Source organism: Rhea americana, unplaced genomic scaffold (genome assembly GCF_003343005.1).
Source record: "Rhea americana isolate MKP2758 unplaced genomic scaffold, rheAme1 scaffold_100, whole genome shotgun sequence".
In the NCBI taxonomy this organism is placed as follows: domain Eukaryota; kingdom Metazoa; phylum Chordata; class Aves; order Rheiformes; family Rheidae; genus Rhea; species Rhea americana.
This window is the reverse complement of record NW_028185040.1, coordinates 1,352,756-1,371,023: the sequence shown is the minus strand read 5'-3', so window position 1 is coordinate 1,371,023 and position 18,268 is coordinate 1,352,756. Positions and strand designations below refer to the sequence as shown.

Genomic DNA, 18,268 nt, shown 5'->3' with positions numbered 1-18,268 from the left:
AAAAATATGCAGCAATTTTGTGCTGTAACAGTTTTTTTTTTGCCCTCTTTCAAGGATTTGTGATTTGAATAATACAAGTTTTCTTCCTCAGAATAGAGGACCTGCTTAAGAGCAGATTATATGATAAGAATGTTGGGTRGTAAAGTAGTTTCTGTGAAAAGTTCCTTCCCTCACTCTTACAGCTTTTAAGGATGGGGGCAGAATTTGCTGATATTTTATTGTCTTTGTATTAAATTCTAGTAGATTTTCCTTAGTGAATATTCATAAGCTGAAAAAAAAAAGAAGAGTTTTTCAGTGCAAGTTTATTTTGATCGAAAACCTGAGCTCATTTTATCAAATCTTGGTAAAATCTCTTCAAGCATTAGTTCTTCTGTCCAAGTAAACAACCTAATGTTACAATAAGTTTTCTTCATTTTTGTTATTTGTGACAAAGGTAGGAGAACAAATTTCGTGTCTAAGTTGGTGCATTTCACAAAGGTTTTGTTACTTCATTTGTTCTGACACGAATTGTGAAGCRATCAAGTTGGCCAAATCACCAAATAATACAATTACATTACAAAAAACGGATATGCAGAATAATGCAATGGACTTAGTGTTACATGATGTTTTGCATCTTTGGCTGAGATTTTTCTCCTGTGTCTTCAGACATCTAATTCACAGGCATCTACCTCAGAGCTAGATAATAAATGTTTATAACCTATCCAGTCAAGAGAAACAAACATTTCTAGATTATGGTTTATCTGACTTATTTTAGATGTGTGCCTTAGGATGAATAGACTCCTAAAGTGCTTGTTTCTCTCTGTTGACTCTTAATAGGAGTCCAGACATCCAGCTCAGGAAAAGGTGCTTTATTTGACCAAGTAAATCCCTGCCTCCCCGTTACGCAGTTTTAATTCTGAGTAATAATTGTAATTTTTATTGTGCTTGCAGGTTGGTCAGGACAAAGGAAGCTGTTCGTTTCACAAAAACCCCAGCCCATGCATCATTCCTCAAGAGAATGAAAATATTTTCCACACGATATTTGCTTTTTTCACAAAATCTGGCAGAAAAGTATTGGTAAGAAAGAGTCCACCTATGACAAACTTAAGGATATGTCGTATCTTACAAAAGATTTTGCATTGATCAGCATGAAGAACGCCTGCAGATAGCTCATTACAGAGTACTGATTTTGTGCAGACTAATACGGTTGTCATGGTTGGGGGATAGTTAGTGCTTTTCATTATTGGATTTTTACCTTTTTTTTACCTTTTATTTTTTTTACCTCTGCCCCCGTATCTATGGTGGGCGTGTGGGGTGGCTGGGCTCACGCTGGGGCTCAGCGCCCATCCCGGCGCAGAGGGCGACCGCATAGCCCAACCCTGCTGTGCTGTCCTCTCTGGCTCCTTGGGATCTAGCTGTCTTCAGAAAGCTGCTGCTATTTCCTGTGCAAGTGGATTTTAGCAGTTTACTGTGCATTTTCTGAGTCAGTTGGAGCATTTACTGTCACAGAGTATTTTCAGCCAGTTATTTCCTCCTTTTCTGACATGCCTAACAGCTTTTTTCCTATTTCCTGTAGGACTGTGAAAGACCAGGCAGGTCGTGCTTGATTATACGCTGCAATTTAAGCTCACTAGCAAAAGCAGAGTCCTGTGATATAAGTATTTACACACTGCTGAATACTGAGATACTGAAGAAGGTAGGTGCTTCCTCAGCAGTTTTTCTTTAATACCAATTTATGTATGCCTATTTGCATCAGCGTGCTTGAGACTTGCATTCCTTCCTCTATTTACTAGTGTGTTATAAAAAGTCATGGTGTCAAAGAACAYAGATCAATTTATGAACAGTGTATARGGAGATGTTAATCTTATTTCTTGCCAATTACATTAAGACAGAAATAAATCAAGTGGAGAAATTCGTACATTGAGGAAAAAATGAGGCCCCTCAGTGTATGTATAGTGTTAAGACTAGAGACTGCTAAAAGTTAAGGGAGAAGTAGATTAAGCGCACATAAACCGCGACCAACTGTCTGTCATTTCCTCTCTGTAAACGGAGATATGGCAGTTTTTGTAATTTTWTTTAGTCCAAATGATTAGTATTCAAAGAAGATGCAACACAGCCATAATAACACTGAGCTTGACGTTCGTGACAGGAAACAAATGGCTACAGGTTAGTTCTCATCTTTTCTGAAGCCACTGAATGAAATAAATAGCAAATCTTCTAAATTTCTAGTGATTTACTGCATTTTGCCCTGTTTCCCTGTGCTTAGAAAAATGCTGACTGGGGACTTATGGCAAGATTCTGTAAGATTATAAGCATGTAAGGTAATTAGAGAGAAAGAAGGCTGTTAACGTGAGCCTAATAAAATAAACCTGTCTTTGATAGCTGCTAGCTTAAAAACATTGGAGAGAGCCTTTTCTAGTGAGCCGTTGCTAAAGCAATTGGTAGCTTTGAGCTTTTCCAGCTGAAACCAACTATATCTGTTAATGTTTGATAATAGGCAAAATAGGCCAGGCCAAAAATTTCAAGTATTTGTGTTGTATGCACATAGAAATGCTGAAATATGTGAACAAGTAACTGAGTACACACTAAATATACATTTGGGAAATTCAGTCCTGGGAGTAGCCAGAACCCATCCCATCTGCTAAGTTGTTCTAGGATGACCACTAGCAGATCTTTAAAAGGTGTACAACACTTACCCATGTCTTTGGGTCAGTGTCCTCAGTACATGCCATTTTTTACTTATCGCTCACCCTCCCCAAAGTGAACAGCGTAAAAATGGCTTAACATGTGCGTTAAAATGGCAGCTTATTGGAACATGCATGTTAAAAAGCCCTACATAAACTATAGGAGAAAAATATATTAATATGGGGGGATATAAATTGCACACTTAAGCTATTTGCAGTGCACTGATTCAAATAATTAAGCAATTTTTGTCTTGGGCTGTACTAGAGTCTATCCCAGCTTTCCTGTATCTTTCTCTCCTCATTTAAAAAACAAATACGAGTTTGTCTTCGATGGTTAATACTGAACTTGCYAGAGTTGACTGGCAATGTTCTATCTTTCTTCTGCTTGTGTGGTAAATGTAGGGAACATGAAAAATGGACCAAATAAAAATGATGTGTTTAAAGTCCAAAATACCTGATTTTGTTGTGTTTGTTTTAATCTGAGATAATGTACTGAGCTTTGTGTATGTTAGGAGCTTAACGTGCATTTTTCAAAGCAGGATTTTAACCTGTTTTAACTCCCAACCCAAACTCCACTGAGTGTTACCTAGATATAGTTATCGCACTGGCAATTGTAGGATTTTTATTTTAATTTATTTATTTTTGTGCTTCCTTCCCACCCCAAATCCAATACTTCCTGTTTTTACTTCTCAGGACAGTTCATCGGTCATCCAGTTTGTCACAAGGGCAAAGGTGCGGGTGGATCCTGCCCTCAGGGTTGTGGAGGTGCCCAACGGGAGCCCAGAAGAAAAACCAGTAAGTGAATAAGTCTGGAGAGAAAGGTTTCCTGATCCCGTTGGGGAAGAGATCATTGAGAGAGCTTGGCAAGCTGGAATTTGTGGATTTAGGGGTTAGATAGCACATGAGCATGCTCAGACTTCCTCAGACCAGACTAACTGTGCTGCTGTGGGTTTGCTCACTGGGATAACCATGCCATCACTGTGGATGATGTTATGTGGAGTAGACAAGTCTGTCTTGTGCTAGCCAAAATTGTAATAGTCTCTGGGATAGCTGTGCCAAAATTAGGTTTAACTTCCTGCACCGAGGTTAATGTCTGCTTTAATCTATTTCAGATTTGCCTTGAAAACATAGTAAAGACTTGAAACCTCAGSAAAGTCATTTCAGATGTACCAATATGAAATATTTAAAGTGGTAATGAATAATATTCTGGGATCTGTGAAAATGGGCAAGGGTCTAACCATTCAGAGACGCATATAACTGTTCCTTTGTGCYTAGTTGCTGGAATTCATGTATGACCTGATACTACATTTCTTGTTGATCTGCATGAAGCTGGGTTGAAAATTCAAGTGGAAACACTGAAATTCAGGGCTAATTCACTATACAGTTGTGGCTTGAACGGGGCTGTATTTACAATCTTCTGGAGAAGAAGGAGACGTTGGACTTTTGTAGTCCAAAAATAGGATGTTTCCTACTACCAAGTGGCCAAACACTTTGGGCACAAAAATTGTGTGAATGGCCATACCCAAATTCAACTTTCTTTTTGCCTGGTGAAATAAATTTTAAGTTTCATTTTCTGTTTCACACTTACATGAGGATCAAAGTTAATCTGGGCTGCTTTCATTTTCTTCTCTCTCTGTATTTTTGGAACATGATCTAGATCCCACCTCTCACTTATGCCCTTACCCCGAATGATTGACATGACTGCCAGCCCATGAAACCATTCTCTCTCACTGACTCCATCTCAGAGAGAGCTATGAGGTTTGAATAGGAGAGGTACTGAGGTCAAGGCACCTCAGGAGGAGATTGACATCCCCCACTAAAGCACTGATCTGGGMGATAATGGATGTAAATCCCTACAGTTAAAGAAGGAATTGAGCCTGCATCTACATACTACCTTTGGTCTGAATGCTTGGAAAGGGAAGACACTGGTGAAGCGATCACCTTCACCACCATCGTGTCTGCACTCTAGACTTGTTCCCGTTTCTTTTTTTTAACTTTCTATTTTATTAGAACTGCCTGAAAAAAAAATATTTTGTAGGACAGGGCCCCATTTTTTTCTCTGTTTTATTTTCTTTGTCATGTTTTGGGACCATCGTAAAGAACATGAAAAAAATAGGCTTGGCAGCTGAACTGAAGAAGTCAGTTATTCACATAGCTAGTCTTCCCTGCTATATAGATGACCTGCAGCCCTGACTGTTAAGATACTGCTAGATCTCTGTTTAGTTCAGCAGCTTGCAGATAGTGGCTTATATCTTGCCATTTAATGGCTAAATTTCATTAATGACTGAAGTAGCACCTGACTGTGATACCCATGCCCAGTCTGAAATGGGAGAAGCCAGGGTGTCTCTGCTGTATATTATACTCTTTGCAGAGTTTTAGAATCTTTCAGAGTGATGGACACGATGTAATGTATGTGAGATTACTATTATTTAATGCTCAAAATTTAGAACTGCTTTTATCCAGGAATGCAAACTCTGCTATAACTCATTGTTATCTAATGCTTGGAGAAAAACAAACAAAAAGGAAGAAAATACCCCTCTCCCCCCAACATTGTCCTTTTCCTGTTCCCGGAAAGCTTTTCATCAAGCCTTCAGTTGCTACAATTACAGTTCACTGTGTGTGCTAGGAAGCTTTATTAATCTTCAAACAAGAACRTGCTTCTGGTTCCTGGGAAGCCCTAGCTGTAAAGAAGCGTGCTTAACGTATTGTAGTCATGTAACATCAATTTGTAATTTCAAGTCTTTTCTAATACGAATGCTATTTGCTCTCTACTTTATGCGATTTCCATATGTCTGCTGACTTCTCCATTGCTGTATGTTTTACATAGGGTCATGTTCAGGGAAAAATTTAAGACATGTGGTTTGGCTCAAGGTATTCATTTTTTTTCCCCCCTCTCTTTTTCTCCCCTGTCTTGTGGAATGCAGAAGGAAACAATACTTGTTGTAAGCCACAGTTATTCAGCTGGAACTAAAGACAGGAGAGATAAAATGTCTCATTCTGTTTCCCTTTCATTGACCACTGGCTGCTGTACGATATCCATTTGGATAGCAGCTCCTTTTGCTGTTGTGCATGGGCTTGCTGTGAGTCTGCTTATGAAGATGTTCCCTAACAATGGAAAATAATTTTGTAGACACTTATCATGGGTAAGGTAATTTTGAAAAGGCATTTTAGATGTCTACAGTTTAAATATAGACTTATTAAAACCATTTAAACTGTTCTTTAGAATTAGCTGCCTTTATTTCATTGGGCACTTCTATACTTTAGTGCACAGAGTGCAAATTGTAAAAAAGAGATGAAAGGAAAAGGAAGACTGGTATCTGTGATGCCAGTGTAGTAAGTACAATGGCAAGACCATCCATTTAAATATCAGTTGGGTGATGAACTGTAATGGATTATCTGCAAAGGAGATAAAGAAGCTTCTGTAAAGATCTGTAAGTTGGTACCAGGCTGTCTTTGAGAACATTTTTAAAACAATGCAGGCTTGAAGTATTTGTTGTTTTTACAGTTTACTACAAACCATTTCTCTGGATTTGGATGACTGATATATTCTTTCTCTCTAGTTATTATAGTCTATTTAAACTCTTCTGGTATGGTATTTCCAGAAGACACACTTTCTTTTCTTGAGCCTATACATTTCCATGAAGATTTGGCTCTCTTCTTTTGTACGTATGAGGCAAGACCAATGATGAGCTCTAGGAGACTGCGATGATGAAAGATGAGATCCAAGGGTCAACATCTTCTGCTTGCATACGGGAGGAGGAGTGCTGTTATGGAGCATAAGGACTTCCCTCCATGAGTGCTGATGGGAAAGGGAGAAAAGGCTGAATTTCATTATGTCGAAACCTGCCAAATGCTCTGTCTCTCTATCTTGAAAGTTAAAGAATATGAAGTTGAGTAGAGCAAGGGAGGATCCAAGCTAACATGCCTGCACCTCCTGCAACAAAATGCCCTGTAAAGCTGAAGGTTCCTGGCTAGCTTACAGCTGTCCATTTTTAAGCTCAGCATATGCAAAGCTCAAACCTTTGAACCTTTCTCTCCTCCTGGGTAGAGTACACTGCTCTCTCATTTTCAGACCTGTCATCCCAGGATTAATTTAATACAGGCAAGTGGTTGTCATRCATGAGTTTTTGTATGAAGTTTAGTTATATTTATGTTCAGTRATATACAGTCTAGAAAGAAAGAAAAGAAATAAAAACTTTAAAATGTAATTTACTGTGTGAAGACTTTCAAGGTGTTCTGGAAGGTCTTTATAACAGAGGGATTTATAGGCATATTCGYTTGCCTAATCTTTCACTGTCTGCCTGCAGCTCAGAGGACTTTGGCCTGTTCTCTGTGTCTGAGTTGGAAGGAAAAGCCTGTGTTACTTCACTGCTCTTTCCCTTGTCTCCGTGTGGGACTTTCCAGACCTTTTGTGAATTCATATGGGAATACCTGTTCCCCTTGCCTTTTAGGAGCACTGAGCAGTTTAAGGCTACTATTCTCTACAGCTTAGCTTTGAAAAGAATATAACATCCCAGCGTGGCTGAGCCAGGTGAGAATATTCTCTGGAAGCTTCAAAGCCCCCTTTCAAGTGGGTTATTTGCTACCTTACYGTTTTCATATGTTTTCTTTTTCATTTCATTATTTTACCTTTTCAGCTGTTACTGTAACAATCCCTTTATAGATTTACTGTGCAGTCTGGCACATACAAACACCCCATCGAATAAAGGAACAGAAGTATACACAACACTAGGAAAATACAGATACTTTCCTGGTAATAGAGGCTAACAGGTAGCAAGGATACTTCAGGTTTGTGTTCTCTGAGGACCCTCAACCCTTTCGTTAATATATGGAAATAYATATGTGTGTGTGTGTGTRTGCATGTACATATGTGAAAATGGTGTYTTTGCTGGAAGTCCTCTCAAGTAAAATGGCACTTGATTGGACAAGTCAATCAGCAGTATAGTGTGGCTTGAAACATGAGAAATGTTTTGAGTGATAATATGAAACCAAAATAGCAATTTTTGATAAGCCTGTGCCTCCCATTAGAGTTGTCTTTTCTAATACAAGTTCATAAAAATCACTTAACGTGGATAAGCAAAAAAAAAAAAAAAAAAAAAAAAAGCAGGGAGAAATGAAAATTTTACAGTTACCCATTTCTAACTAGTTTTTGCTGAGCTCTGTTGCTTATTTTCAGGAGTCCCAGTTCAGGGGTGGGTCCCACTTAGGCACAGTGTGAACTTTAAATATTTGCAAAAATCCTACTCAGTTAAGTCCTTGCCTGAATACTTTTCTGAAATAGGGCTAATGTTTCAAAAGTGCTAAGAAATTCTGATCCCTTTGAGTTTGTTCCTAAGACTATCAGAAATATAGCAAGTGTTTGGCACAGGTAGAAGATGTCGTCTTTGGTCGTAARAGCCCAGATTTCAGAGGGCAATAGTAGGATGCAGTTCTCTGTTACTTTACACCAGAGAGATTACATTGTTTAAAAACTTGATTGGTTTTTGCTGTTATCTTCTATATCAGTAACTTATTTCTCATGACTGTGGGAAACGCGCTGGACTGGAGACTGCTTTGTTCTTCCCGTCGCGTTAGCTGCCCTGCAGGAGCCGTGCCGCAGAGCTGGACCGGAGCGAGGGGCTGAGATTTGCTCTTTCTCAGACTACTCAGTTGTCAGAGGCTCCAAAGGCAGGAGGCGGCTGGCGCGCGGCTKCTGCTAGCATCAGCGCCTGCCGCCCGCTCCCCTCGGGGGCGGATGGCTTCCCGCCTCCCGCCGCTGGCTGCGGTGGCTTCGTGCTGATGATCCGGATGTGTGCTCCACGTTGACTGTTTGCCCAGTCTGGTTCGTTTTGGGTTTTTTTTTTTTTTTTTCTTGGTTTTGTTTTCTTTGTTTCCTCACCAAAATTTGTTGCTGTGACCACTTATTAATGTGGCCTGTATTTGAGAGCGCTAACATACAGCGTTAACATTTGCAACAACCCTGCTCTTCTCCAAACCACAAAACTTATGAGCAGGATTCCTTATGCTTGTAAGTTCAAAACCGCTGGAAGAAAACAGGTTGATAAGGAGCTATTGTTACTCTGTACCCACTAAGTTACTATAGCTTGAGCTGTGGCTGTGAAATCTGCTGCCAAATTATTCTAGCCAGTATGTTTCAAAGCTGAAATGTAGGGCTCTTGCCATAGAGATGATGTATGATTTGATCTCTGCAACTATTCCTGGCTCTGCCTGTTGATAGTATGAAGTACAGAACTGTTGTGACAGAGGTTGTGCTATGTGAACGTTTCTTCTCTGTGCAGTGGAGAGAAAGCACCTCATTTTGCATCCAGTGATAGCTTTAAAAGTCTCTGTTGGCAATATCTAAAGTGTTAGAAGCGTTTTTTTCCCCCCTTAGAGTCAGAAAGAAAAATAACATGAGTACGTTATCTTCTAAGAAACAGTCATCTGACCTGTGTCCGTAAGATGGATGCGTAGCCTAGCCCCCGTGAGAAATGGACTGCTATATCAGATTGTCTGTCCAGCCTGGCTCAGAGATAGAAGGAAGGCACAAGATTTGGTCTCTGGTATCTCTCTCTGGTATTTTCCTTCTGCTAATCTTGGCTGTAAGGGAAACTCTGCTGACTTTGTGTCCAGTAAGATATCTCAAAAAGCCTTATAAAGGCTTTGTGCTAATATATGAGTGTTAAAATGAGTCCCTTTCTTGAGTGAAGAACTGGTCTGTGTTTGAGAGCTATTTTGAGAATTATGGTGATACTTGTTGCAGGAATATGTACAGGAATCAGTTACAGGAAAATGGTATCTATGTATAACGTCTTTTCTGTCCATTTTTTACATTTTCATGTCCCATTGTCATCAAATGCCTGATTATATCGAAATGATAAGAAACCAGTTTGTGTAAATCAGCAGTGTTCAAATTCCTCTTCTAGAAAAGTTATGGTCCTAATCACCAGTAGTCTATGAAACTGCGAAGTATATTTATGAGTATATTTATGGGAACACCATGACAAAATATAGCCCCATCAATCTGGCTTCCTTGTATTTAAGCCTGTAATTTTTACGTGCATTTGCTGAAACTTTGTAAGCTTACAAACTCTTAGAAATGTCCACTTTTTGGACCTCTGGATGTCATCCTGTCTCACTTTGCACCGAAAGGATGGAGAACCAGTGACCTCTGTGGGCCCCTATTCTGGTGCTGCCCTCACTGCCTTATTACAGATTTTTCCCTAATGTGCAACATGAAGCTCAGTATCTGTTGTATGCTATCACGTTGCCTTTGCTATCTCATTTATGGCACYGAACGATGTCACTAGTGAGCGGAGAACCTTTACAGGTCATTCCTGGGCTTTTTCAAAACGAGTATTTTAGAGTTGCATAGTCCTATCTGATTCTAACCTCTGTTTTTCACCCAATTTTAACTACTTTTTTTTTTCTTTTTTTTCCTCCTGGTTAAAGAATTGATTTAATAATCCCTGTCTACCGACACAGTTTTGAAATTTTTAAGCAAAGATGAAAGTAGTTTGTGAACAAGGGAGCAAAACTCACTGCTTTGCCTTCCAAAGCAAACCAAACCAAAGCCAGACAAAACAAATATACTACGTTTTAAAAAATCCCTGCTGCCTCACCGCATTTGCTGGATAGTAAATTGCAAAATTTAACAAAGAAAAAGCCCTTATTGAGGAGAGAGAATTTTTGAATTTTCCACTGAGAAACTGGTTTTGAGTGAAATAGGAGATAGGAAATTCATCAGTATTATTTGTTCCCCTTTTCTTCTTAAAGCAGACCATTAAGGAAAACTCTTCATAGAACATATTTCTTTGCCATACAGGCAATATAAAAAATGAAGAAAAAGCAGCAGAGGACTCCTATCTGCATTCCCAGAAGAAGAATCTATGACTGCGTGCACCCTTTCCTACCACCTCTCTTATAAAGCACAGCAGGGAATATTCACATTCAATATGAATATTACCCATTTTTTGCGAAAAAAAATTACTGAACTCAGAATCTGTAGGATTTTTTATGTGAAGCAACAGGGCATTTGGCAGAGCTGAGAACATGATGAGTAAGACAAGCCACACAAGATGTCATGGTAATCTGTGCCAGTCCGAGGGACAGAGCTTTTCATGCAAACCGCTGTGCAGTTTTGGTGGCCTGTCACCAGGAAAGGCTCAATGTCTGATGTTGGGGGGAGAACTGGCAAGGTAAGGGTTAGTTTAGAGTCAGAGCTGATATCTTTTGGATTGTATGTATAGCTACTCAAATTCCACTTGAAAGGAAAGCTTTAAATTCCTTGCAAAAAAAATAGATGGAAAGCATGAAATTAAGGGCACATTCCATATTTGTTTGACAGATGAAATATGATCAGTGAGGCCACCAAGCAATGTATTTAATGAGTATGAGAGAAAACAATGCAACTTCCAATCATAAAAAGATCTTTTTCTAATTGCTTTGTAGGTGGTCTTTGAGGCTTTACACAATCTGGAGCCTCGTGGATATGTTGTCGGATGGATCATTGCCATCAGTTTGCTGGTGGGAATTCTCATCTTCCTGCTGCTGGCTGTGCTCTTGTGGAAGGTAAGATAACAGATGCAACATAAACATCCAAGTTAGTCCCCGGAAAAAAGCTTGAAATTGCCCATGCATTTAACGTCCGCCTAGTTTAGGAATCAAATAGCTGTCCATTCCATTACAGAAACTGTTAGCCAGCAAAAATATTTTCATATCCTTTTCATATCCCTTTTATGAGGGACAGGGAGAGGCTCCTGATGTAGAGAAGAAGTGGTAAAGTGGATTCTTTGAGGTCTGGTTATTAAAGGTTGAAGCTTTTACTGCTGTTCCAGGAAGAGGGAAAATCCTTCTACAGACCTGCCCTTATCTCACACTTACATACTTGGCGCATCACTGGTTTTCTGAGGCTCACTGATTTCAACAGGGTTTCCTGAAAATCAAGTGAACTTTGCTTGACTAGCTAAAAGATTTGAATACAGTAGCTGCCTACTGGTTTTTGTTAGGCATGTATCCAGAGGTAAAGGCATGGGAGGGATGAGTATCCAGGAATGAATTCTTCAGATCCCTCTCACTCTCTATCTCACTCTCAATAAATAAATAAATAAATAAAGTCACATATGAGCAAAATGCATTACTAGAGCAAAAAGTGCCAGTACCTGTTAAAAGGCAGCCTTCACGCCATCTCTGATAAGATACAATTCTTGCACCCAGACACCRCTACATGGTAGAAATGGGCAGATGCTGACACTTTGCAGCAGCCATGTGGTGTGGTGAACCTGAAGGAGTTTGGAAGTATTTTCATTCCTCAGTTCCCTGTTACCAATCCATAAATTTAAAAGGCCACAGTCAAGGTCAGGGACTGTCTTTGAGAGAAGTAAATCCCAAATGCGCACACGGGACTGAGTCCAAGCTTACTTTGCTTCCCATGGCAGCGGTCCAGCAGCCTGATGCATGCTGCTTAACAGCACGTGGGCTGCATGGGGCCACTTGCCGGCTCTGCCGTGTTCGGAGGTCACGGCCGCGCCGTGCTGCGAAAGCACGCGTGGCTGCAGGTCGCACCTCAGAAAAGTGCACTTGCCAATCCTGACTAAAAACAGGCATGCAATTCTTATTACAAATTATACGGGTCCATTTTATATTATCAATTATATATCTACTTCATAGGTTATGTAGATATTTTGTGGATTATAACCTTAAATAATTYTTTTTAAAGTCAATTATGAGGATTTTTAAGTGTGTACTGGCCAGGTCAACATAGACTGTGTTTTCCATTTGGAAAACAACATTTGACTGTAGTCTAGAATATTTAAATATCTTAAATTTCATAGGAATCATTCAAATACACATGAGGAAGATGCCATTTTGTTCCTTGAGAGCCTTGAGGGAAATTCCCAGTGACARCAACAAAAAATTAAAATTAATACCAGACTATAATTAATACCTAGCGCCTTCTGCATACAGACGTTAAAATGCTGAGGCAAAGCAAGGCAAGCTGATTTGCCCGATGTTCTTCAGCAACTCTGTGGCTGACAAGGCAGTAAAAGCCGGGTTTTGTGAGCTGCGCTCAAGCACTTTAGCCACTGAATTGCATGGTTATTAGCAGAACAAGCAACGTAAGGCTTTGTTTTAGAAAAAGGTGATTAAAAGTGGGTAGCTGCTAATATCAGCCAGTATTTTCATTTAAAGTTTGGATCATAAAAATACTTTGCACTCCCTAGCTGCTGTATTTATTAAAGTCACTGACAATGCTAAAGTTGTCCAAGATAAAACTGACATGGGAAAGTTGCAGTCTTAGAGAGAAATCTTAATTGTTTGATTGTAAATATTTATTARTCAAAATTGGCTACGTATATCCTACAATAATTTCTGAATTTTGTATATGAAGAAGTCCAAACAATCTTATACCAGAAGTGTTTTGTTTTTTAACTGTGGAGTGAAAGAGCAGCTGTAAGTTAGATGGAGCTTGGGGCATTTTGGGAGTGTTATTATCATTAGTGTGAGCTCAGAACRTCTCAGATCCTAGGACTAGGCTATAAATTAAATGATGCTTTTATTAAGAAATTAACTAGAATTAACCTGTGGTCCTGGAAGGAAACTATTCGCAGAGAACAGAGTGGGATCTGGAACAAATGCATGATTAGGGAACTAAACACTGGCAGTCGGGTAAGACGTGTTGGCACTGTCCGTGTCTCAGGCCCAGGAGGAACGTGTGTTCTCACTGTGTGGTCGACGTTGCAGCGAGTGCTGCGGCAGAACGGACAAAGCACTGAACGCCCTGGCGTTTCACGCACTGAGTAAACAGCTAGTTACAGTTGCAGAAAAATATTAAAATATATCTAAATATTTTGCATTATATAATCCTCGAATTAACGATGTTAACGAGAATTAGATCTCTTGGAAATTCCAGGCTTAAATCCTCCTCTGAATTAGAATAAAGTTATTGCATGTGCAATAGAATGAGAATAGTAGTTAATTTGTTATTTGTAGGTCTAWGATTAAGCTGTTTAGGAGCCCATTTAAATGGCAGTGATTTAAATGCCTGGTTATTTCACTTCAAATAAAAGCTGTTTATTCACATGTGAATTTGTGGGGTGAGCAGTACCAAGCCTAAACAGTGCCCCAGTTCATGGCTGCAGTCCTGGGCAGCTCTCGCCAATATCTTCCTCTCCTCAATGGTGACTTTTCACTGGCTTCTAGGAGGTGCCCTGTGTGAGGCAACAGATCAGCAAGGCTTGCCCTATTTTTGCGTTGGAGAGCTCAGCTGTCTCGTGACACTCATGGACACTCATGTCCTGTTCATCCCTTCCTGGCTCCTTCAAAAGTGATATGTGGTCCAGCTCTTGCCAGTTCCTCTGCATATCTTGCTTTACTTGCTCATGCCTTGAGGTTGCTTGTGGGCTGTAGGCCTTCYTCTCTTGGCATCTCTGGTGGGCTAGCAGAGCTTGAGGGGCTCTTCTATCATTGCCCACAGCARTATGTTTTGCTTTTTACCATTAGTGATTGAACTGCACCTCTCAACCTGTTGCACCTCTGTGGTGRCCACCAGATGCTTGTGAAGAGTGGAGCAGGGGAGGAATAGACTGCTGCTTCAGACCAGTTATCCCATATGCTCAGTGGTCCCCTGCCTCCCAAGCAGTGGCAACTGTTCAGGAAGGAAAGGCATTGTTACAGCTGGATTTTTTTGAGGGGGTGCTGTCCCATGAGCAGTTCCCTCAGCCGTCAGGACTGCAGCCATGTGCAATAACAAAATGACTATTCAGGCATGTTGAATTTATAAACACTTAAACCAAAGGAGAGTTGGCACATAGCATGTAAATGAAATAYTGAAGCATAATATATTATAACACAATAAATATTAGTAATAGCAGTGCTAAAAATTCTGTGAAGTATYTTTACATTTAAACTGACTTGAGTTATGGAGAATTTTTCAATCCATATCCTTGTAGGCAAAATGTAGAGGAAATAAGTAAAAAAAAGAAATGTTTGTGTCCAGAGAATATCRAAGAGGGATTGTGTCACTGTGTACCAGAAAAGACACTTGGGCAGTTGAGTGAGTTGTGGAGACAGTTGTAGGATCACAGAATCACCAGATGGTTGAKGTTGGAAGGGACCTCTGGAGATCATCTAGTCTGATCCGCTGCTCTAGCAGGGTCACCTTGAGCGGGGTGCCCAGGATCATGTCCTGATGACTTTGGAATATCTCCCAGAAGGAAGACTCCACGRTCTCTCTGGGCAACCTGGTCCAGTGGTGTCACTCTCACAGTAAAAAAGTGTTTTCCTACATTCAGACAGACCATCCTATGTTTCTTTTTGTCCCCAGTGCCTCTCGTCCTGTGACTGGGTACCACTGGACTCCWTCTTCTTTACACTTTACCTTCAAATATTTATGCATGTTGTTAAGATCCCCAGAGCCTTCTCTTCCCCAGGCTAAACAGTCCCAGCTCTCTCAGCTTCTCCTTGTATTAGAGATGCTCCCATCACTTAATCATCTTTGTKGCCCTTTGCTGGACTCACYATCGTAGACTTAKGCCTTTCTCTTACTGGGAAGCCCAGCACTGGACCCAGCAATCCATACGTGGTCTCAGCAGTGCTGAGTAAAGGGGAAGGCACACCTCTCTCGACTTACTAGCAATGCTCTTCCTAATGGAGCCCAGGATACCACTGGCTGCTTTTGCCATGAGGATGCATTGGTGGCTTATGTTTGACTGATTGTGCACCAGAACCCCCAGGTCCTTTTCTGCAGAGCTGTTTTCCAGCAGATCAGCCCCCAGCTTGTACTGATGAATACGATTGTTCCTCYCTAGGTGCAGGACTTTGCGATTTCCTTTCATTGAACTTTATGCAGTARAACAAGTGATTTACAAAACAAAAATCTGTTAGTCATTGCAGTAACACTATTTCATTTCTCTGCGGCATATTTTACACAGATCGTACTTATCTAGTCATTCAGTTTATTTCTAAATTGAGCCTGTCCTTGTGTTATCCAAGCACTGATTTGTATTAAATGACATTTCTAGCACTATTCTACAGCTTTTGGATTCTTGAGGCAATTAATTGATCTCCAAATGTTGTAGGTATATCGTATGTAATAAGATATACTTCTTCGAAACCTTGGATTTTTGACAGGATTGCAAAGAGAAGCGCTTGCATAATAGCACACACATGTTGTTTTTTGATTACCCAGAGGGTTCTTGCTTTTCAGTATGAGGAAGATAGTGTTTATTTTCTTTCTGTCCTGTAAGAATAGTTTGAAGAATCTTCCTTTGTTTTTTATTACAGTTATTGTGAACACGTCTCTTAGGCTATTGAGCTTATAGATAGTCCAGACTTTGAACTGGCTTTGTCCAGTGGGGAGCATGAATCCTTGTAAATGCTGAGTTCATGAAATCCTCACTTAAGTAGCAACTGTATACATGGATACAGTTGTTTGCTAGTGCCGCTTTAAAGGAAAATTTTTGAAATATGAAAGCTTTTTATAAATACAGAGCTCTTTAAAAAAGCCAGACAAACTCAAACAGAGTTTTTAAAGATGTGTTCAGATATACTGCTTGGAAAAGTCCTATGACTTTTTTCTGTGWTTACACAAATGTCTTTAAAAGAAGAACACTTGCTTTTGCCTATGTGCTGTATTTCTCATTGCCTTACCTATTGTTTGAGAATTCAAAAAAGGTCTGAAGCTAGCTAAGGCTAAAGCCAACTTGAAATTCACCTATGTAGTAGAAACCACTGTTTTTCCTCTATTGAAAGGAGACACTTTTTCTTACCTCCCTACTTAGGGCCTCAAACATTAAGTCTTTATACAATGGGCCAAAACATACAACTCACCATTTTCCARGAGAGGAAAAAAACTCTGCAATTATTCTTTGCCAGTGGTTGCTCTCTATCCTGTGTTACAAGTCCAAAAACATTTTCTCTGTGTTTTATCTACAGCTCAGGTGGCAGAGGCTAATTGCCGTTTCCTGGCCAGACCATGTACTAACATCCTTTCCTGGTGGCCAGGTTTTAGAACAGTGTTTCTGCAAAAGAATAAAATTGCATTTTTTTTTTTAATTCCAGAGGAGCATAGGCACATACAGTTATAGCACAAAACCTGTTTGGGTTTCAGTGTAGCGGAGAAGCCTGGCTTTCCTGTACCAGAAGATATGCCCTCCCACATAATCTTTCAAGCAAGAACATTTTTCAATGGAAAAAGTCTCCCAGCTAGGTGTCATCCACCCATTGTCACAGCTGTGTAGTTCCTAATAAATATTTTGGAGCTGGGGTAGAGAAACCTGTGATATTTCATATTTCTGATGAATATGCCTATTCATAACTCTCATTCTGCTCCCATTCTGTACATGTAATTCCAAGAGCAAACCGGTATTTTCTGTGGTGATGCTATAAAATCAAGATTCATTAAAAATTTTAGAAGAATTTTCATGATGTTTAGATAAACAAGGTTCAACTTGCTGTGATGGTTCTTATTAGGGTCTACTGTCTGGAAAGGCAATTATTAAAGCACAGAARGCTCTTTACTATGGAGATGTAGATGACGTCACTGACTGTCTCAAATCTCATGAAGGGAAATGTATATATTTCTTTTTTTGCTTCTCCAGCCTCTGTTCTCAGTTCTAAACCACATCAACGCAGATTCCTTGCGCTTTATTCCAAGTTCCTGTGCCACTTGGTGCTCTCTCATTTTTCAGATTATGTCACTTATGGAAGTATGATCCCTACTTGTAGGGACCTACGTAACACATACATGCAGGGACCAATGTAACATGTACACGTCCCCATCTCTCTATCAGAATTGCAAAAACTGTGACTTCAGTCATGATCTATGGAATTTCTCTTTCTGTACTTTGCAAAATTACTGCATTAGGTGAAGTTTGTCTGATAAACTCTTCTAATTTTGCAGCTGTGCTTCACAAATTACCCATTTATCTAGTTCCTTGCTGTAAGTTGTTCCTTGCCATGTGAAATGCAGGCTTTTCAGAGTTACTGCCTGACATTTTTATACCAGTGGTAACTCAGTAGACCTAAAATTGGGCTTTCTCATTGTTACCATGCTATAAATAATGTAGTCATGTGATAATTAACTTTTGTGAGTCAAAAGCAAAGCCATGTTACACTCCACCCCCCACCCCAACTGTGTTTGGTTTTTCGTTATGTGTAGCAGCTTTGAAACCTGAAGGAATGGGCCAATGGAAGGGGTTGGTCATCTATATAAATAGTGACATTCTCACCAGACAGGAGTTAAGTGCATCGTTTGAAGTCTGTTGTCATGAAAACACAGTCAAAACTGTGTTTTATTTTGTTTCCTTTCTGGGTGAAAGTGGGCATCACCAAATGTTTTCATACCTCAGGCCTCCCAAGACCAAGGGGCTGTATTCTAACAACACAGACTCTGATTTTTATTTTTATTTATTTATTTTACAGTAGATTATTTGAGTGATTTGCTGTGTTTTTGAATTCTGTCTACGTGATGCAGAAAGACTGGTTTTGGATGTCTCTGCATTTGTTCTTACACAAGTAAATGGTTAATGCTGCTCTTGCAGCCAGAACGCCACCTTCCCCAGTGAGTTTGCTGGCTACCACATAGTATTTGTTCACCACCCGCAAGAGTAAGGTTGGCAATGTTT

At 39.9% G+C, this 18,268-nt stretch overlaps 1 protein-coding gene across 1 annotated transcript in view; it reads left to right on the top strand.

Moving 5' to 3' along the window:
- ITGA9 (integrin subunit alpha 9) overlaps positions 1-18,268 on the top strand; it is a 221,860-nt gene that overhangs the window by 191,471 nt on the left and 12,121 nt on the right. The window contains exons 24-27 of the mRNA XM_085304035.1: positions 931-1,056; positions 1,556-1,675; positions 3,357-3,458; positions 11,094-11,213. Coding sequence (XP_085160161.1) covers positions 931-1,056; positions 1,556-1,675; positions 3,357-3,458; positions 11,094-11,213 — 468 coding nt within the window. The remainder of the gene's footprint in view (positions 1-930; positions 1,057-1,555; positions 1,676-3,356; positions 3,459-11,093; positions 11,214-18,268) is intronic.